Source organism: Nuphar pumila, chromosome 3 (assembly GCF_984573655.1).
Source record: "Nuphar pumila chromosome 3, dmNupPumi1.hap1.1, whole genome shotgun sequence".
Taxonomy (NCBI): Eukaryota; Viridiplantae; Streptophyta; class Magnoliopsida; order Nymphaeales; family Nymphaeaceae; genus Nuphar; species Nuphar pumila.
In genome coordinates, this window is record NC_143251.1 from 25,563,436 (window position 1) to 25,581,248 (window position 17,813).

Sequence of the window (17,813 nt, forward strand, 5' to 3'; positions counted from 1 at the left end):
TACCTTCTTCGCACCGTACACGCTGTGGTCACTCCAACTCAATTCATTACTCAGCGGTAAATATAGTGACTTTCCCGAGTGTTCACCGTCATCATCGCGTACAATAACAGCAAACTTCTTGCTGTAAGGCGACTCATCATTACTGCGATCAATGATCTTACTCTCAGAATCAACCTCGATGCTGCTCGCCACAGCAGCCCGACCTTTTCCAGAACTTGTAGCTCTCTCAGACCCGCCGGCCGTAGGACGTTCCGGGCGGCCAGAGATTCTGAAATCAACAGGCAACGATTTCATGGTCTGCAACGAATTGGGCACCCTAGCTTTCAACTTCCGCTTCTTCGGACTCAAGGCCGCCTCGTTCTTCCGAGAGTTCGACTGAATCATCTTCTCGGATCTCTTTCAACTCCACAAATCCAAAGAAAAAAATTGTATTCTTGGGAGATTAAGACACGATCGCCCCTGCAACAATAAGCTCTTGCCTAGAAAACGTCTCTGTGATCTGATTTGAGCTATCTAATTCAAAATAAACCCAAACCTCGCCTTAAAAGCTTAATATCATCTGAACCGACCAAACGACTCCCTGTTCCACTTCCGCTCTGAGTTTAAACAACGGAAACCTCCACCGATCACGACGAACTCTTCCGAATAACTCAGATTCAAGCAAAAAAACATTGGAAGAAGCAAAACCTTAGCACGAAAACACACCAATTCTCCTAATCTCTCACACGGCGCTTTGAACCATATACTACTGTTGCTGAAATGAAACGCAGCAGCCTCGGAACATAATTATGCTGCTTGCATGAAATGGCACTCTGTTTCCCTTCAGAGCTAGACAAGGAAGATCTTCCTTGATCACACCAAAACTTTAATTTTTCTCCAGGAAACCGTCAAGACGAAGGAAATCACCATTCACCACCAAAAAACCCTAAGAAATCCCCGGAATTTCTCAGAAAGCGCCTCGTTTTTTCGTTTCACCTCCGGACTAAAAGCAACGAAGATCATCAGCGATCGCGACGATCTCTTCGGAGAACTCCCGTCCGGAGAGAGAGAGAGATTTCTCGGAGAACTCCCGTCCGGAGAGAGAGAGAGAGAGAGAGGCTTTTTGGAGAAGATCGTCGAACTCCGCAAGGGGGGTCGATGATGCTCCTTCCTGCCTTCTGCGAGCGAGATTTTTTCTCTTTGCCTTCTCTTCTCCTTCGTTTTTCTACTGAAGTCGAGAGGACACTGTAGAGAGAGAGCAGGCTTTTTCGGAGAAAAATAACAATTTAATTAGAACGGATTATTAGCTGCGTGTGGAAGTCAGCGTATGGAGGGAAATTACGGAAACAGCCTGATGTTCTCAGAAACGACGGATAGCTCCTTAAATTTTAAAGCTGCACTGAAGGCGCCTGTCAGAATGACGAAATTATCCTCGTATTGATATTTTTTTTAATCTTTGTCCCATTTTTGAACGGTTTCGGATAGCCGTTACGGTCACATCGTATATAACCGATCATCGATTATATTTCATTCTCACCACACATTTCACTTGATCACCGTGCTTCTCACTGGGAATATGTGGATGCACGGTGATCAAGTGAAATGTGTGGTGAGAAGAAAATCTAACCATGATCGGCCGGCCCGCTAACAGACTGGGGCCGGCCTGTCCCATCAATTGTTGGCTGGGCCAAAACCCCGGTTAGGACTAAAACCCTAGCTCACAGCCTACCCGTCAAGCCCGTGGGTTCAATCGGGTCAGGATGGGCTTATTATATTATATATAATATATATTATGTTATAATAATATATGTAGGGGTCAAGTTGACCTCTATTTGTGGGGCTCTCTATTATCCAGCAGAGAGTTGTGAAGTTGTTGAGTTGAAGACCCTAGATCAAACTAGGCTGGTGCACGAGTGTGTTCGTAGCTTTCATAGTAAGGCCATGTAAGGCAAAATGGTTGTGGACCCCACTCAAGGTTTTTCCTCACTTCGATGAGTGTTCGAAAAAAAAAGTTATATTTGCGGTGGTAATCCAGGGCAGAGGAAGGTTGGGGCTAGGGTGGTCAGGTGCCCACCCTGACCTGAAAAACCCAAACATGGGGTTTAGGCCAATGTGGTCAGTGCCCACCCTGGCCCAAAAATATGCCCACCTCCCCTTATCGAAAGTGCCTAAAATTGTTCTTTAGGGAGACACCTCAAAAACAATTGATTTTCTTTTTTCCGATTAAGAGAAAAACTTTATTACAAAAGAAAAACAACTGATCATTTGTTTCCTCATCTTTACAGCAAAGTGACACCTATTAGGAAAAAGCAAATCAAATATTTTCTCATAATATTTTTCAATGAAGACGAAATGGTAAAAGATTTCCCAACTCCTGCTAGCTTTAGCAGCAGTAAGTGTCCATGCCAAAATGGCTGACTGTAAAAAAAAAAGGTCTTCCTTTAGAGTAGCTTAGAATCACAATTTGGAGAAAAGTAAAAAACTTTGACTAAAATTTTTAAATGATAAGGACCAGCAAAGACTATAAGTAAACATCACCCCTTCAAATGTCCCAAATCTTTGAACTTATGCTTGGACTTCTACTGTGCAAACTAAAGTACAACCACCAAATTTCACGTTAATTTTCATGTAAATGTTTTGAATTAAATATTAATGTTGAAAGAAAAATATCACAATAGATTAATTAAATATGTAATTTTGAGATATTATCATTTTTTATTAAAGATTGTTTTCAAGAAATATTATTTTCATTTATTTCAGATTTTTATTTAAAAAGTTAAAAGATATTGCCAACAAAAATCTTTAAATTATCATTAAACTAGCTACCTCCTGCACCACTTGTATTTGCTCACTATCGTGTGGGAAGCATATGAGAACATAAAGTCAAGGCCAAATTAAATAAAATGTAGCAGCTAAATCATAAAAGCAAGAAACAGGTAGGGTTGAGAAACTGAGAAGTAGGGCTGAGAAAAGATATGAGCTGCTTGTTGATGGGCTCATATTCATCTCATAAAGTGCTTGTTTGAACCTGTGAAATAGGCTCGATGAGCTTGACCATGAACAACCAATGTTCATCTCAACTTGGCTCATATACTCGTTTATTAATAATATATATATATAGAGAGAGAGAATGAAGATGGTTGAAGTGTTTGGCAAGCAAACAAAAAGTTTAGTGTTCCACTTCTATTGCTTATAAGTTTTATTTTGTAAATGAGCTAGTTTGAGCTTAGCTTAGTAGGTTTAGTGTCTAAATTTTATTGTTTTTAACTTTGAAAATATATATTTTTCATAAATGAGCTTACTCATGTACGTCTCATTTAGCTGAGACATTTCATGAGCTCAAGCTTCGCTAGGCTCAACACAAAAAACAAGCCAATCTTGAACACCCTCCATTGTTCAAAGTCACAAATAGGCTTGACAAGCCAAATATGAATGTAGGTGTTAAAGCTCGGTTTGGCTTGTAAGGGCAGTCATTTGGGCAATTTAGGTGGTCATGTGAACGAATTTGAGTTGACCTCGACCCAATAATTATTAAGTCAAGCTTTTGATGGTTTAAATCCATTTTAAGGGTTTTGTTTTGTTTGTTTTTTGTTCAATTAGCATAATATGTTATCTTTGTTAGGACTTAAGATTTTTATATATTTTTTCTTTAATAGCATGAATGTTTAATTAGGGTTTTAAGGCTTTTTGTATGCTGCATTTTTTTTTCAATTAGCATTATGCATGACTCCATGAATGATAAGTGGTTGATTTTATTTAGAGTATTAAGGGTTTTTTAGGACTTTTAAAACGAATTATCCTTATAATTTATTAGTAACTATATTTTCCTTTTTATTGTGTGTTTGTGCTTAAGGGTGTCAACTTGGATCTTGTTTGGACCTAGATGGGTCTGAACTTGGATGTGACTTTGATGTGTTGGTACCGGTTCAGACATGAGTCTAATGGATACACTATAAGAAAAACCACACGTGGTTATAAGGATTTTATGAACTGGTAAAGTAATACTTTTTATCTATTTCACATTGAAAAAAACACGAATGTCTGATCAGGGTTTGGAATGAAATTTCATAAACTATACCAAGCTCTATATACTAATCAGATCCTTAAGATCCAACCCAGATTCTAGTCAGACCTTCTTCTTTGTCACCAGACCCTGACTCTATAAGTTTGGCACGGGTTGAGTTTGGGTCAAACCCGACTTATTGACACCCTACTTATGCAGTTGTGCCTACCCTAATTTAGATTCCTGGCTCCGCCCCTGGTGGTGATGAATAGAACCAGTAATTTGGTAATATATAACATGACTGCAACTACTCTCATCGTAGCCAGGGTTAAGACTGTAGCACTCAGTACTGTGGACCTCTAATCCTTGATTTTATTATGGATGATCCTTCCTTTTTTGTACCAAGTTAGACATGGATTTCGGTAGGCTGGCATAGATAATGGGCAAATTAATCCAAGATTCATCTGGGACCACGTCCAACTCGAATTTTTGTTTGCATATAATATTCAAATAAGTGGACTTCTGTTTTAATGGCGATTAACCTACTCGAAATGGAATTCCATCCTGGGATGTAAACTGTTTGGATTCGAATCCGATGTGGTCAAATATCATGTTCGATTTATTGGATTTTAGCTAAACAGATTCAGATTCGAATTCGGACTCGGGTGGTGAAAAGCTCATACAAAATCCGTTTTTTTACATGCAATGCCAAATCCAGATACTTACTGAATTCGGTAGAAAAAAATCAAAACCATATCTGCATATGATTATAATCGGATATGGTTTCGGCTTATCAAATTCAACAAAATTGAGTCAGAGAATCCTCAATGGTAAACCCCAATTGTTTTGGGATGAAGGTGTAGTTGTTGTTGTGTATATATATATATATATATATATATATATATATATATATATATATATATATATATATATATATATATATATATATATGTGTGTGTGTGTGTGTGTGTGAGCGCGTGCGCACGAGAATAAGTGGTTAATTAATATGCATTTCAGCAAAACGTTTTATTATTAATGGAGAACTTTCAGAGATGCATGGAGATTTGTTGCAAGCTTCGTGAATTGGATTCATCCGTGTAAAAGGCAGCGTGGCAACTTCATTTGTTGTGTGAGTCCTGGGTAAACAACATGTGTTCTACCTCAATCATAGGACACGTATGCCATATACATGACACGTTCAATAATACTCAATGTTATTTTAAGTTGCTTACGTACATCTTGTTAACAAATAAGATTTTTCATATAAATTATTAAAAGCACATTATTTGATCAATTAGAAATAAGATATATTTATTCGCCTGCCCTAGTTTTACAAAGATTTAGGTTGTTTATGCCTCAAAATCATATTGAGGACCCCATTTATGTTGATGCCGTGTGAAGTAGGTGCCATACAAACGCCCTCTAAGGGTATCCAGATCTGGTCAACGGCCCGGTCCAATGCCCAACCCAACTTGTGAAGTAGGTGCCATACAAACGCCCTCTAAGGGTATCCAGATAAACTCATTCGTTGATCATGACCATTGAAGATATGCCACGTGTTGTGGCTTTGCCGCCCAAACAACTGAACAAGGCGTTACGCCGTTACCCTTAATTCAAAAATAAATAATAATAAAAACATTATTAGAGAAAAGGACCTCTCTCTCCTCCTCCTCCTCCTCCTCCTCCTCCTCATCATCATCATCTCCTCTGCAGCGCATTAGGGTTCTTCTCCGGCAACTCCCCTGACAATCCGTCGAGCAAGAAAACCCAAAGATCCGACTGAGTTTCCTCTTGCAATCCGACATAGGTCCCACCTCCGTTCTATCTTTCTCGCTCCCTGAGAAACCCTAGGGCGACCCCGGGCTTTTTCTGTGTATGTGAGGAAGCCCATTGCTATGGTAAGCAAACACTAATACGACTCACTCACTGGCATACCTTCAATTCTCTGACAGCCCCGCGTCTACTTCCCCAATGAATGAACTGTTAAGACGAAGTGCTCATTCTCGGTTGCATATTCAAGGACAATGAGTTTCCTGTCTAGCCATGATAGGTGATGAAGATGCAGATAGTGGTTCTTTTTCACTTTTATGTTTTTCTAAATCTTCATTGACCAGATTTTGTCTATAGAAATTTCAGATTTTGAAGTTGGTTTGGTGCTTACATGTGCTTATTGGTTTGTTCATAAACCAACTGAATGTTTGTTGAGATGCTTGAGAAAGAATTTGGTTTATTTGCAATCTGCATATCAGAAATTCGTATGTGGGGTTTCTGTTTTTATTTTTCACATTTTTTTTCTATATTTCTGTTCTTACACAGTGTGTTCTATTATAAGGTAAGGAATGTTGAGGCTGGTCTTCAGAGTTGAGTTTTCTTAGTCGTTTTGGTTTTTGTAGCTGAGGGTATTGGGACTTTTATGGTGTTTTATTTAAGATGGGCTTCTGGTTTCTGTTTTTAATGTATTTTTTGTTTCTTTTCATGCAGTACTGGACTCTGATTTTGTTGATCACTAGGATGGATATGTGTTAATGTTTGGAATTCATTAATGGTGTTCTTGGTGTATTCTTTATTGATTGAAGGGACCATCGTTATCGTGATGGCTTTTTACCATCTTTATCTTATTACACTTGGTTAGTCTTGTGAGCCTTGTTTTTTTAACTACGGTGCCAACGATCCTACTGGAATACAAAATTTTGAAGTAAGGTGTTGGTGTAGGAAGGGGCATTTTTTAAGGGTTTTCATTTACTTTTATTTTAATCCGACTAATACATATGTTATCTATGTACGTGATCTCGTAGGAATTATACTGTTGATCCTTTGATTACAACAAATTAGTGGTTTTAAGGCTTAAAAGTTAACGGTCTAATTAAATTTTAGTAAATATTTAAGCCTCAAAAGGTCATGTTTTTTAATTGAAAAAACATTTGACAACAGTCGATACCTAGCAAATGAACCAATCCAAACTAAACTAATCAAAACTTATTTATACCTGCAAATTTTATCGAAATGTTCTTGTTTCATAGTTGATCCTACCCAACACAGTCAAGTTACATCCAAACTAGATGGGAGAGCATCAAAGGGTTGGCTTGGCCATCCCAGACTAGCATACGTAGGAGCATCAGGTAATGCATCCAAGTGAGCTGCACTTTTATTACTAGTGACATTTCTTTGACAATACTCCTTACACACAGAACTTGCACTTCAAACCTTTCCTGGATGAATAGTCCCTTGTCCTTTTTTAGGCTAATACATAGAGTTGAGTATAGTAAATTAAAGAATCGAAAGATTTATTGAAATTGTTACATTTGAAAATTTCTCGAAAAAGTTAATCATAGGTTCTTCTCTTAATTGGAACTATAAGGTGGTTATGCTTATTACTAAACTTGTAAAAGAGATAAAATATAACTGTGTATCTTTTTATCAAAGGTTGAATCAGTCATCAGAAGAAGAATTAGGCCAAAATTTAGAATACAATCCAGAAAAATAAAACTTCTATTGAAGAGAAGCGACAGAAACACTTTCATAAAAATTCTAGTACAGTCAAAATGAAGTTTTCATTCTGGACATGCTAGATCATGAATTAGTAACTGCATCATATGTCCATAAAAAACTACATTTATATAAAATACTTCAAATAAACTCTATTGTGGATCCAGTTGGATCAGATCTTGAATTTGGATCGCAATGATCCTTGAATTTGAAATTCATAGTTCCTACTCTAACTTAATTTTCAATTCAAAAAACTGTCAAAGAAAACCAGTCCTTTTGAGAAGAACATTTTTAACATGAAAAACTACATTTATACAAAACACTTAAAAAAATCTATTGTTGTGGATCCAATTGGATCAGATTGCAAGTTTGGATCACAATGCACAGTTCCTAGCCTAACTTGATTTAAAAAAAAAAGCTCATGGTGAAATGTAAGGTGGTTCTGTACCATGATACCATGATACCATGTTGTGGTACACACTCTTGTTTATATGGTTCTAACCTCCAAATGCAAGATCCAACCATATAGATGTGTTTATCATATTTTATTTACTATGTCAAGAGGTTTTATCATATTAATATACCACAAGTTTTTATTTTTTACATGGCAAAAAATCAACAACTCACAACATACTTCATGACAAGGGTGGTTTAAAAATGACATAAAACATCATATTAGAGTCTATCTTAACACCCCTGGTCGTCCCAGTGGCATCAAGCTTGGGGTGAAGGTGTTGACCCCTTCATCTCAGGTTCGACTCCCACCAGGTGTGCAGGTGCCTTTAACTAGTAGGCTCCGAAAGAGCTTGGGTGTTGGTGACCCCACCTAAGGTTTACCTTGAAGGGGATGGGTCCATTAAGTGGTTGTCGGTGAGGGCTCCTGTAACAAAAAAACCATGAGGATATTATAAATACAACATGCACGCCAAACATGATCCGAAGATTAGATTTTTACTTTTCAAACATAGATCCACGTAAATTAATTATGTACCACAATAAGTTATGGTGGTATTAAAGGTGGGCAATGAGCCGGCCAATCAAAGCCCTGCCCATTAATTGAGGGGTTGGGTCAAAGGCCTGCCCATTAGGCCCGTGGGCCTAAACAAGCGAGGTCGGGCTGAATATATACATATAATATATATACATATATTTATATATAATAATATAAAAGGGGTATCATCGAACCCCCCTTTCGTTCGATAAGTATCGGAGATGCCTGGAGCATCCGTTAATTTTGTTTTTTATGTTTCAATGACATTTAGTGGCGGTCATGACACCACTAAAAGTCCTTAAAACAAAAAAAAAAATGCACCATTGATCACAAAATGCGCTTCATAGGTGTATCACCAAACGATTTAACTGTTTGATGATACACTCTAATATATATATATATATATATATATATATATATATATATATATATATTCCAGCTGGGCTTGCCCACGTGTTGGCCCAGGCCCTGCCCGAGGGCTGCCCAGTGCCCACCTCTGGGTGGTATTGTACCATAAGAAGCACCATATATATATATATATATATATATATATATATATATATAGAGAGAGAGAGAGAGAGGTATCGTTCGACATTCATTGCACGAGCCTGCCATGCCTGATGGATTTTTTTTCCCTCCTGGAGCTTTTATGTGTGTGTGTTTTCTTGCACTATTTTATAAAATTAAAACAGAATCAAACCTGTATATATTGGTTGGCAAATTTTTGTGTATTTTTTTTATGCCGTTTCCTTCATCACTCTTTGAATGCATAACCATGCCTACCCCCAACCCGATGACCTAATTTGTTTTAAAAATGTACTCAGGAAGTTCCAACCAAACCCAAATTTAGTCCGATGAAACCTGAACCCTATCCTATCATACCCAGTTAAAGCCCTAATCTTTTCATTAAGATCATGCTTAATCATTTCATTAAGACTATTGCTAACTTCTTATTACTTAATGAAGCCTTTTTATTTGTTGGGAGACTACAAGCCAACTTTTTTTATTTTTCGGAAAAAAAATTACAATACCCCCAACTAACCACTGGCAGCTCTTACATCTGCATTTAGAATCTTACCAAATAGGAATGAAAGATGAGATCTAAAAACATCAAAACATTCATATGCACACCATGTGAGTGTGTCAAATCCGAGTCATTAAACGTTGGATCTGGTTTGGCTTTGGTGGCAAGTATAGGTGGATGCATTCAATACACCAACCTGGACATTGATTTTCAAGGTTGGCAAACCTTGGCACAGGCTCGGAGTAGGTCCCTCTTGATGACGACAGTCGTTTCACCAAAGTCTCTCTCCCTCTCTGACTTGACATGCATGTGCACATACACACATACAAGACAAGGCAGAGCATTTTGTTTATTTTCATTTTCTTCAAGCAGTCACTAAAAGTGTTGGCTTTGAATGCACAGACCTCTCAAGGATCTAACTTTAAAATCAACATAAAGTGTTGCCTGTAAAGCACATACCTTACCTAGCCTGCATGCATCCGAATACAAGGCATCATCCTTTTTGGGCAGATTTTTCTTGTGGAGTAGGTTTAAAGGAGAAGCAATGATACCATGTTCAGATTTAAATTTTAGTGATGCAAGGTTAAACCCATGAAGTTGGATCTAAGGGCTCGTTTGTAAACCTATGGTATAATGTCTTACCTGAGAAAGTAGTCCATTTTTCTTTGGTGAGAAAGTTTTTCATAAAATTTGCAAGGGTTTTTAGCAAATTGGTCGGTCCTATAGTCGATTTGCAAAATAGTTCTTGCACTTGTGCCATTTGCAAATTGGTCCATGCATTTTCATTAACCCTCGCAAATCAGTCCTTGAGGTTAACAGCTGTTAGCTTTCCTGATGGTAAATGTTAAAGGACAGACAAATTGATGATATTATTTTGCAAATTGGTATTCTTCTTCGGTTTGCAAAATAACATAAAAGGGCACATAATTTTCTCAGTTAAGAAAGTTCCCTGTAAATAGTTTACTGCAAGACACCAAAAAGGAAACAATTCTTAACTATTTTTTAAAAAGTTTGTTGTTCCCAACATGCCTTTAGGTTGTCTTAGGATTCACATAATTGCCTTAGAATCCAATTCCTTCAGAATATTTTGATGGGATTGGAGAGAAGTTCCACCAATTTCCATGAATCAAAACATTTGTTTTTGTTGACAGGGGTTCCACTCATCCCCTATGTCATCCCTTATTTTCATACTCTTCTTAGATCTTATGATGCAATGTTTTGATCAAATATGACCCTGTAGATAGATTCAGAGTGGTTAATTTATAGTAAGAATCGACCTTTGAATCTTATTTTTTAACGAAAAAGTATGATTTTTTAAATCATAAAATTTTGTATTTTGACAACCATTGATTTTTGAATCACCAAACAATCCCGCACACAAGTTGGATTTTGGCTATTTAAATATAGATCTTCATTAAATGAATGATGTAGATCACGACTTGCATCAATGAAATCCCAAGTAGGGGTATGAAGGTAGAGATAGGGGATCAGTGAAACCGATTTGCATTTGTTCACGCAGAGTCAGTTTAGATTCCTGTATTTATTTTTATATTTTTTAAAAATCAATTCTAAAACAATATATATATATATATATATATATATAGAAAAAGTGATAGCTGCCTACCACCAGCTTACTGCGAGCGAACCATGTTTTTGGGTAGTTTTTGCAAATCTAACCCTGCAGGTGTATTAAGCATGGTTAATTTGCTAGGAATTGATACGTGGATCATGTTTTTTGGATAAAAACATGATTTTTTTAAGCCTTGAATATTTATGTAAATCTTAGACGGTTGATTTTTAAACCCTATAAAAACCCAATTGCTCAGTAGAATCACATGATGTAAGAGTCCATTCCTATAAAATCAAGCATGTAGAACACATTTGTACAACCAGATTTAAGGAAAATATAAAAAAAAAACCTTCAAAAGCTCGATAGACTAGGAAAGTGGTAGGCAACTACCACCTAATAAATATATAAATATATCAATATACAAATAAATAAATTATATATATATAGCGATTGGTTCCTCCTAATATGGTAGGACAATGTCAACAATTAATTTTTTTGAGTTTTTTTTTTAATCTAGCCTTATATATGTGATCTACATGGTACGTTTAGTAGACATAGGCTTTTGGATTTTCTGATTATAATATCTAAGTCTTCAAAAATAAACAACTCAAAATTTTTCTAAATTTAAAGATTCATAAAATTATATTTGTTCACCAAAAATTTGTGATCCAGCAGTAGATTCCTAACAAATAGATAATGTTAAACACATTTTTGCAGTCACATTCGCCAAACATGACTTGGAACATTGAAAAACTGCAGTGTGCACACCATACAAACAGTAAGGCTACTAATGAGAACCAATTTTTCTCTCATATATATATATATATATATATATATATATATATATATATATATAGAGAGAGAGAGAGAGAGAGAGAGATGAATTTCCTTTTCTGTTACCCACCATTTGCTCATCATGTTCAACAAATATGCCACCTAAGCCGCTAAGTGATCCATGCCCCATGCCCATGTGAAAATGCCTTGAATGAATTGAAAGTATGAACGAAATGAGAAGGCAAGGGTGAATACTGACAAAGGTTTTTGTTTGTAGATGGTTGACGTCTCACCACACAATTATTTGGAGGTTTACTTTTCCAAGTGACTGGCCATCTAACCACGTGACTAATAGACCACAACCTTCATTAAACATGTGCATGTGGGACAATTTCCTAAAAGCCACTCAATTTTTGGTCAAGATTTACGATAAAAGAAAACAAAATTCTAAAATGAAGTAATAATTTCTTAGCCTTAAACACTTTTGGTTTCCGAATATATCCTTTTATCATATACATAGAGTCAATTATGGTTCCGAACTTAATGACAATGCAGGAAGGCCCAAGGCCGTAAGGACCCGGGACTTTTGTTTGAGATGACCTGGTCATGTTGCTCTCCAGCTCAGCCCAAGTGAAGTTGATGCATGCATCCACATTTGTATGATGCAAATTACCAGAATAATTATTGTGGTGAACTTTTTTGGCACGCATATATAGATTGAAGTAGTGGAATTTAACATTAGTCACATATATTTGAACTCTTAAAATTGAATATATATCATCGATTCATGTTAAATGACTCAAATGATCTCATAAATGCTTCACATAGTTATAAGTTATATATATATATATATATATATATATATATATATGGCGACATGAGGTACAAGTTTGTATTAGGTACTCCACTCGACCCGAACCTGAATTCACGGCTATGGGCATGGAAAGTGCTGACCCAAATAATTTTTGGGTAAACGTGAACCCACCTGAGCAATATGCGGGCCCCGTTTGGGCCATGATTTTTTCTGGCTACCCGACCCAACCCAGCTTTTTTGACAGGTACCTGATATATATTTTTTAATAAAAATAAATTTAGAAAATTATGTGGGTATGAGGTACAAATAGGGCTGTCAAGGGGTCCAGTTTGTATTAGGTACTCCACTCGACCCGAACCGGAATTCTCCGATATGGGCATGGAAAGTGCTGACCCAAATAATTTTTGGGTAAACCGAAACCCGACCTGAGCAATATGTGGGGCCGGGTTTGGGCCATGATTTTTTTTTGGCTACCCAACCTGACCTAGCATTTTTGCCAGGTACCGATATATATTTTTTAATAAAAATAAATTTATAAAATAATGTGGGTCCAGGTTTGAGATTCTATTTTCGTGACCTGACACAACCCGAAACCCAACTATTAGTTATATGGGACCCTGACCCAAGCAGTTGACGGACCCATGTAGAAACAACACTTTTTTTTCACTTTTATAATTTTTTGGTTTTTTTTCATGAAACTAACCTTACAAATGTGATCTACATGTTTTGCTAAGTGGGAATCGGTACTTGAAATCTCCTATTACGATAGTAGGCATGTTTTTATAAGGCTTCAAAAATCAATGTACTATATTTTCGAGTCATAAAATCATATTTCTAATAAAAAAACATTATTCAAATCACGCTTCCTACTAATTGGAACATGTTGAACACATCTATGTGGTCCAATTGGATCAAAACAACCTATGCATGTGACTTTCACAGGTGACATTATGTAATGGCGTCCCCTCCACACATCTCTCTCTCTCTCTCTCTCTCTCTCTCTATATATATATATATATATATATATATATATATATATATATATATATATATATATATATATATATGGTTAGTATTGGCTACTAATGAAGGTATGCAACTAATGAGTATAAATCACTTTTTTCTTCAAAAATTACCATTTTTTTGTAGATCAAATGTTATAGATGTGATTTACATGGCTTGTTTAGTAAGAAACTTGTTTTTAATCATGTGATTATGATAATTAATTAGGTTTTTTAAGGGGTACAAAAATCAATGGCCCACAAAGTGCCAAAATTTCATAACTCAAAAGATCAAATTTTTACATCATAAAAGCAAGATTCAAAGCTTGATCCTTAGCAAACAAACCATGTTGAAGGCATCTATGTGGTTAGATTGAGTTGATACAACATGCACCTATGATTCATAGCTCATTAGTTTCATACCTTCATTTGTAGCAAATATTAACCCACACACACACATACAATGGTGTATCATCAGACGTGATGGGTGTTGAACGAGGTTAGACATGCCTAGCTTATCCAATTATACTTTTTTTTTTTACCTTTAGTGCAGTCTTGGACGAGAGGGTGGTGTATGTTCACCCCCGATGATTCACTGAATCCCACGTCTGTGTTCGGGGCTTTGAATGAGCACCACGTATACAAGCACATGGGGCTCGTATTCCCGTGTATGTTGACATAACTTTGCATCGGACTCTGGTGTTGTTGCAAAGACTTAAGTACCCTTAATTTCTTGATATTCTTCTCATAAAGTGATGGTTTGAGAAAATGACAAAAATGCCCTTCATTCAAAAAAGAAAAAACAAACAGTTCAAAAAAGGATAAACATGTCCTCCATCCAGAAAGTCGAGGATGATGTTGACTCTTCAAAGTCTTCTTCTTCTTTCTCTGTTAAAAAAAAGGACAAACATGTCCTCCATCCAGAAAGTCGAGGATGATGTTGACTCTTCAAAGTCTTCTTCTTCTTTCTCTGTTCAAAAAAAGGACAAACATGTCCTCCATCCAGAAAGTCGAGGATGATGTTGACTCTTCAAAGTTTTCTTCTTCTTTCTCTGTTCAAAAAAAGGACAAACATGTTCTTCATCCAGAAAGTCGAGGATGATGTTGACTCTTCAAAGTCTTCTTCTTCTTTCTCCGTAAAACACTGTAAAACCCTCTCTCTCTCTCTAGAGAAGAAATCAAGGGAGGCAAAGAGTTCTTTCTGGAGAAGGCCATGAACATCAACTCTCTCACTCTCTCTCCCTTCTCTCTCTACTTTTGTGCACATCCAACAGACGATCCTACATTGCTCCATCGCCATCTTCTTCTTTTTCCTTCCTCGTAAAACACTGTAAAACTCTCTCTCTCTCTAGAGAAGAAATCAAGGGAGGTAAAGAGTTCCTCCTGGAGAAGGTCATGAACACCAACCCTCTCACACTCTCTCCCTTCTCTCTCTACTTATGTGCCTGATTTAGAGTTTTTGCCCTTACAGGAGGGGGGTCCGGGGGTTCCCCCCTGGCGCGGATCCCGCTGCGCGGTCAGCGGGCGGGGGGCAGCGCCCTTCGGACCAATTTTTTTTGGGCCTTCCAACAACGATTTGTAGTATTATCAGGCTTTCCTACAACAATTTGTAGTATTTTTGGGTCTCCAACGAAACGCTATAGTGATTTGCGGAAGACACTACAAATCGCTATAGCGATTTGCGGAAGACACTAAAAATCGCAAATCGCTATAGCGATTTGTAGTGTCTTCCGTAAATCGCTATAGCGATTTGTAGTGTCTTCCGCAAATCGCTATAACGATTTGTAGTGTCTTCCGCAAATCGCTATAGCGATTTGTAGATTCTTCCGCAAATCGCTATAGCGTTTTGTAGTGTCTTCCGCAAATCGCTATAGCGATTTGTAGTGTTATTCAGTAAGCAAATCGCTGTAAATCGCTACCCGAATTAGGACCAACTTGTCAGGGCCATATCTCCCTAACCGGAGGTCATATTCCAAATCCGTAAAAAGTGGTGTCTTCGTTATTGAGTCTAGTTTATTTCTGTAAATTTTCAGCGATTTCCATTGTCATTTCATTCTTCATTTTAACTAAAAACCAGACCCCAATTATTTTATGTTATTTGAGTTGCACAACACCATTCTTGATTGACATCCACATCTTGATTCTGGCATGCTCCTTGTTGGATTTTCCATTGATTCCTTACAACCTTGCTTGGAACAAAAATATGTCTTTCTCACCACGATACTCTGTGCATTTTTTTACCACGACACCCGAGACCCGTGCCGGGGAGAGCCCCCGGACCCCTCTCCTGTAAGGGCAAAAACTCTAAATCAGGCTCCACAATGAATCAAGTTGAACGATGCTACCCACGCTGGAAGGATCCCCCAAACCCTCCTCCTATAAGGGCCAAAACTCTAAATCAAGCTCCACAATGAATCAAGTTGAACTATGTTATCCATGCTGGGAGAAGCCCCCAAACCCTCCTCCTATAAGGGCAAAAACTCTGAATCAGACTCCACAACTCATCAAGTTGAATGATGCTACCCACGCTGGGAGGAGCCCTCAGACCCCCCTTTCTGTAAGGGTAAAAACTCTGAATCAGACTCCACAACTCTTCAAGTTGAATGATGCTACCTACGTTGGGAGGAGCCCCCAGACCCCTCTTCTGTAAGGGCAAAAACTTTGAATCAGGCTCCACAACGAATCAAGTTGAATGATGCTACCCACACTGGGAGGAGCCCCCAAACCCTCCTCCTGTAAGGGTAAAAACTCTGAATCAGGATCTACAACTCATTTAGTTGAATGATGCTACCCACGCTGGGAGGAGCCCCCAAACCCTCCTCATGTAAGGGTAAAAACTCTGAATCAGGCTCCACAACAGTCAATGTGCAGGTTAGTCGGTGCTTGATGGAGCAATGTAAGTTCTTCTATTGGATGTGCATAGAAGTAGAAAGAGAAGGGAGAGAGAGAGTGAGAGGGTTGATGTTCATGGCCTCCTCCAGGGGAGATTTCTTTCTCAGATAATCCTGCAGTGCAGAGACTGGGTCTTAAATAATCATCTTTGGGGCACTTAAGTCTTTACAACCACTCCTTTTCAAGAATCGTCATTTTTTTTGGCACCAATGGAGGAGAGGGTACTTAAGTCTTTGCAATCGCATCAAACTCCAATGCTAATTAATGTTGACAAACATGGGGATACGAGACACACATGCTTACATACGTGGTGCTCTTTGGGACCCCCGAACACGAGATGTAGCTAACTGCCCTGTTCGGGGGGGGGGGGACATATAACCTGCTTTGGTCTTGGACCACACTAAACGTCTGGGCGGAAAACAATCCAGGACTGCTGCTAAAGGTCCTAAAAATCAAAAACCAACGTGTGCCGCTGATCGTGGCATGCATTCCTCTGACAAAACATCAAACTATTTGTGAGTTTATATATATATATATATATATATATATATATATATATATATATATATATATATATATATAACCTTCTTATTATTAACCATGATTGGTTTTGATGTCAACTCAACAGCCCTATTGCATATTCCAATATTAAAACTTGTCAGCACCCCCCTTTGAGTACTCCCAAGGTTGCCTTACTAATCCGGAACCCTTTCGGGGCTCAAACTTGTAAAGAATTCAATATTTTAAAAAATCAGTGGTGATGATTGTTGGATCTTGGTACTAGATTCAGATATGACCACAGGGTCTCACAAGAGGAACCCCAAGAGCCATTGTATAGTGGGCTCATTAAAGATTATAATGGGACCTGTTAAGTAGAATTAATATAAATATTAATCCTAGTTTAATGGCAGCAAGTGTAACCTACCTAATGCTTATATGGAGGAGTTATTGGGTTTAATGGGGCAATATCTCTAAGTGAGTGGTTGAATTAATCCAATCCTCCATGGTTGTCTGTTTAAGAAGATCATTGTTGCGAACTGCCTTTGCAAGTCCCTAGGATCTCACGCCGTGCTAGGATCTCACATCGTGCGAGCAGGTACAAAGGCTTCTTTATGCACGCAAGCACGGTTCAGATCTGGCCACACAGGTTCTGACAGTATTGACGCTCGTAGGCATTGTCTGGCTAAGTGCACACAAACATTGCTTACCTCTCGCACACATAGGCATTGATCTCGTATGGCGCTCACAGTCGCTAACTGTAGTAGGTGCACACAGGCAC

General features: G+C 37.8%; 1 protein-coding gene across 1 annotated transcript in view; it reads right to left on the reverse strand.

Moving 5' to 3' along the window:
• Positions 1–1,239, reverse strand: part of LOC149842343 (myosin-1-like) — a 107,427-nt gene extending 106,188 nt beyond the window's left edge. The window contains exon 1 of the mRNA XM_089999077.1: positions 4–1,239. Coding sequence (XP_089855203.1) covers positions 4–384 — 381 coding nt within the window. The 5' untranslated portion in view covers positions 385–1,239. The remainder of the gene's footprint in view (positions 1–3) is intronic.
• Between the last annotated feature and the right edge of the window lie 16,574 nt (positions 1,240–17,813).